Here is a 3,924-nt window from a genome sequence, read left to right as displayed (position 1 = left end):
TCATTATTGTCGTCATTTATTGAAATATATCACGTTACGTTATCCTTTAAATTCTTCTTTAATTACTTCATAACACGTGCATACATATTCTGTAAATTCCGAAATATCGTTAAAAATTACATTTTTGCGTTGTTTTCTCAGTCGTGCAGTAGTCAATTTTGACTGATTTACCGTCTTCTCTGAACCAACGCTGTGAAAGACATATCGTCCACGGTCTTGCAAAGGTTTTAAAACCTCAACTTCACTGGTATTGATCTGCCTAGCTTATAGTCTATCAAAGTAAAAGTCCATAACCCAGAAGCGTCGATCTTTCCCGTTTGGCCTTACGGTATCATATGCATCTACATTTAGATGACCGGTCTCGCCAAATATTGGCCAATCAGATTGAACCTAATGACCGCAACTCTTCTGAATGGTCCGCAATTCAAGTAACCGAACGAGGGAGATTGCTTGGTGCTAAATTCTGGGCTGGAGGGGGAAGGGTACTCTCAGAAAAAAAATTGGGATGTTTTTTAGAAGAAGTTTCTTCTTCATCATTAAGTTACCAAGACCATCAACAAAACCATTTTAAAATAGACCTTTTTGCAGGTACGGTATGGCCATTTTGATTTCTTTTGTTTCAAATAGATATTGTGGGATGCCCAGGGGGCAAATACATATTCATTTGCTCCCTGAGCGTCTCATAAGGTCTTTCGAAACAATAGAAATCAAAATGGCCGCCGTATCTGCAAAAAGATCTGTGTAACAGCTCAAATAGGGCTGAAAGTTGGTCTGAAATAGTGTATCAAATCTCCCTATTTCAGACCAAAATGGTCAAAATCGATACCCTATTTCAGACCAAAACGGCTAAAAAAAACATTTCCTTTGGAGCCGCAAGTAGCCCATATGCAAAATCGTGCGAGGAACGCAAAGTTTTGTTCCCGCAAACACCTAGCAGTTGCCGTTCTAAAAAAAGACGTAAACTGATGGGCCTTAAAATGATCCCATTTTTAAACTGTGACCAGTTGATGTAACATGGCCCGCAAGACCCGACGTGACGTTTCGTATGCTTGGTCATACATCACTGATACATCTTCAAAGGTGACGGTTAATACAAAATTGGAGTTTAAAATATACAGGATCACTAACTTATTAACTATTAACTATTAACTACTAAGTAACAATAGAGGTGACAAAAACTAACAAAGACAGCTTTTCACTGCTGACATTTAATTTTCATTTAAGGTCGGCTTTAAATCTTTGATCAACAGTGTCTCCTTTCAGTTTACAGTGAGTGTCGGATCGCTCTTCCGCTAAAATTTCAAAATGATCCCATTTTTAAACTGTGACCAGTTGATGTAACATGATCCGCAAGAGCCGACGTGGCATTCGGCATGCTTCCGCATAGATCTTCAGAAGTGACAGGATCACTAACTTATTAACTTTAAGTAAAAATAGAAGTGACAAAAACTAACCAAGGCTTTTCGCTGCTGTCATATTTATTTAAGGTCGGCTTTAAATCTATGATCAACGGTGTCTCCTTTATTTTACAGTGAGTGTCAGATCGCCGTTTTGCTAAAATTAAAATTTAAAGTCGACCTTAAATGAATATGTCAGAATCGAAAAGCTGTGTCTTTATTACTTTTTGTCACCTCTATTGTTACTAAATAGTTAATAGTTCATAAGTTAGTGATCCTGTATATTTAAACTCCGGCCACATGTATTAACCGTCACTTCTGAAGATGTATGCAGAAGCATACGACACGCCACGTCGACTTTTGCGGACCATGTTACATCAACTGCAACCTCGTTCCCAGACCCTGGGGACGAGGTTGCATCAACTGATCACAGTTTTAAATGAGATCATTTTGAAATTTTAGCCAAAGGGCGATCCGTCACTCATTCTAAAATGCTGGGCCTCATTCTTTCGCACATCGAGACTTTTGAGTTACGAACTTCTGATCAAAAATGAGGCCACTTGTAGCTGAACAGAGAAGATTGAGCCTACCGCTCCCCTCTCACCCCTCCCTGCTGGAAAAACACCCCACGGGGAGCCAAAATGTACTTATTTTCGGTGATCTCGCATTACATTGTTTACCAAGAACGTGAAAAATGATGCTCGTGTCTGTCATGTGGCCAGTTTAGAAGTCACGCGAGATACAATTACAGTCTGAAGGTCATTTCTTGAAATACATTGTATGGCAGTTGATGTTATATATAGGGATTTAGTGTACTTAGCTTTTGGCGTGATAGTGCTTAGAGCAATCGATTAGATGTGCGTCAATTTCTGAGAAACAGATCGCAGCTTTTCGTTTTAAGAATCTTAGTTCCGCGTTGTATTAAAGTAAGTGGAATTCACACACGAAATCCAAGCAGATTTACAGTCGTCATTGAACAGGCAAGATTATTTTTTGCGTCTTTGGAAAAGTTACTGCAGTGGCTGTCAAGGATCAGTGCAACGATGTCTGACAGGAAGCTTACAAGCACGAAACAAAATTGCCGCATCTTAAAGCAAGGGTATTTGCTCAAAAAGAGCGACCTTCTCAAGAAATGGAATCTAAGATATTTTGTGCTCAGCAAAGAATGTTTGTGTTACTATCAAAGTGAACAGGAATCAAGTGATGAGGCACCGAAGGAACTTATTTTCTTCAACGACTTGTCTCTGTACATAGACGATCTGCCAGAAAAACACACAAAGTACTGTCTCAAAATTGTCAAAAAGTCTCTATCCAACAAGTTGGCGCCTCGGACATATACACTATGTTGTTTCTCCGAACAAGAGAGGAATGAGTGGCTCGCGCAAATTCTGCACGCTAAGGCAATGTCATTGGTAGCGGATCCAGCATGGATAGGCAACGAAGAAACTTCAACGGAAATTTCGGACTTAAAGCGATCAAACTCAACATCCGAAACCAGGTTTGCCACTGCGAAAAACGTTATACAAACGTATCGCAAGAGACTTTCGTTCAATCGAAACTTGCATCCCTCGCCAAGCTGTTTGAGTTTGTACGATATGAATGCCAACAGAGTACTCTCTGGGAATTCAAATTGGAAAGCAACGTTGACGAATATTTCAGCAGGAACGGAAGTCGCTTAGTTAAGACTCAACGATACTTCGATCACACCCAGTTCAGTTCTACTCAGTGACCTTGTGGAAGAGCGCTAGGAAACACTTTGTACTGCATCCGGTCATTCTTTCACAAATAATGCGTTATGTCAGCATAAGATACTTTTGCTAGCAGATTTATTTGTGAGCCCAACAAAGTATTGACTTTACAACTGGAAAAGTAATTCTAGTTTCTTGGGGTGATTCGACAGTAAAAACTCTTCCGAGAGCCGAAAGTTCTGCGATCAGTGTTGAGTAATTAAAAATTGGCGGGTTTTTCTGTTATGGGAATCAAGTTCAATTTCCTATAAACTTTTACATCTATTGCTTAATTTTTGTGTGTATTCATTATTTATCTCTGTCACGGTAAGCCTGTATCATCGAGTCTGGTCGTATTTAATGTGACTTTAAAAAAGTTACTGCCATGGTTGTGTTGGAAAGTCGACGTAAAAAAAGCTCATCATCACTCTCCAACGGATAAAGGAACGTGAAAACATTGAATTAAAAAAAAACGAAACGAAAACTACGCATTAAAGTTTATTTATGTTACTTTATAAGAATTGTATTTTATGGCCCTGAAAATCTCTAAAAATAAAATATTACATTGACTTGTCCTGGTTTCTAAGAATTTAAATGCTCCGAATGCAAATCCGAAAGATGAGAGGAAATCGATCATCCGCCACTTAGGAAATACGATCAGCGATTGATTTGATGCTATATTTGGTAATGTCAAAAACAAGATATTTTTGAAGCAAGCAATAGAGGATGTCATTTCGAAACTAAAACTAGCAACTTTTGCTGACATCGCAGTGAGCTCGAGTGGATATACAGCCGCGTGA

The 3,924-nt window shown here is 39.0% G+C and overlaps 1 protein-coding gene across 1 annotated transcript; it reads left to right on the top strand.

Moving 5' to 3' along the window:
• Nucleotides 1-2,191: 2,191 nt before the first annotated feature.
• On the top strand, nucleotides 2,192-3,698 carry LOC138010967 (switch-associated protein 70-like). The gene has a single exon (XM_068857984.1). It carries the CDS (start codon nucleotides 2,441-2,443, stop codon nucleotides 3,074-3,076), a length of 636 nt encoding a protein of 211 aa, XP_068714085.1. The 5' UTR covers nucleotides 2,192-2,440; the 3' UTR covers nucleotides 3,077-3,698.
• The last annotated feature ends 226 nt before the right edge of the window (nucleotides 3,699-3,924 follow it).

The sequence above is a fragment of the Montipora foliosa genome, chromosome 7 (genome assembly GCF_036669935.1).
Source record: "Montipora foliosa isolate CH-2021 chromosome 7, ASM3666993v2, whole genome shotgun sequence".
Taxonomy (NCBI): Eukaryota; Metazoa; Cnidaria; class Anthozoa; order Scleractinia; family Acroporidae; genus Montipora; species Montipora foliosa.
The sequence above is the reverse complement of the archived record's forward strand: the minus strand, read 5'-3'. Positions and strand labels throughout refer to the sequence as shown.

Bases quoted from the DNA above. Each gene is read 5' to 3' on its own strand.
- LOC138010967 (XM_068857984.1), top strand. From the start codon at position 2,441: ATGTCTGACAGGAAGCTTACAAGCACGAAACAAAATTGCCGCATCTTA.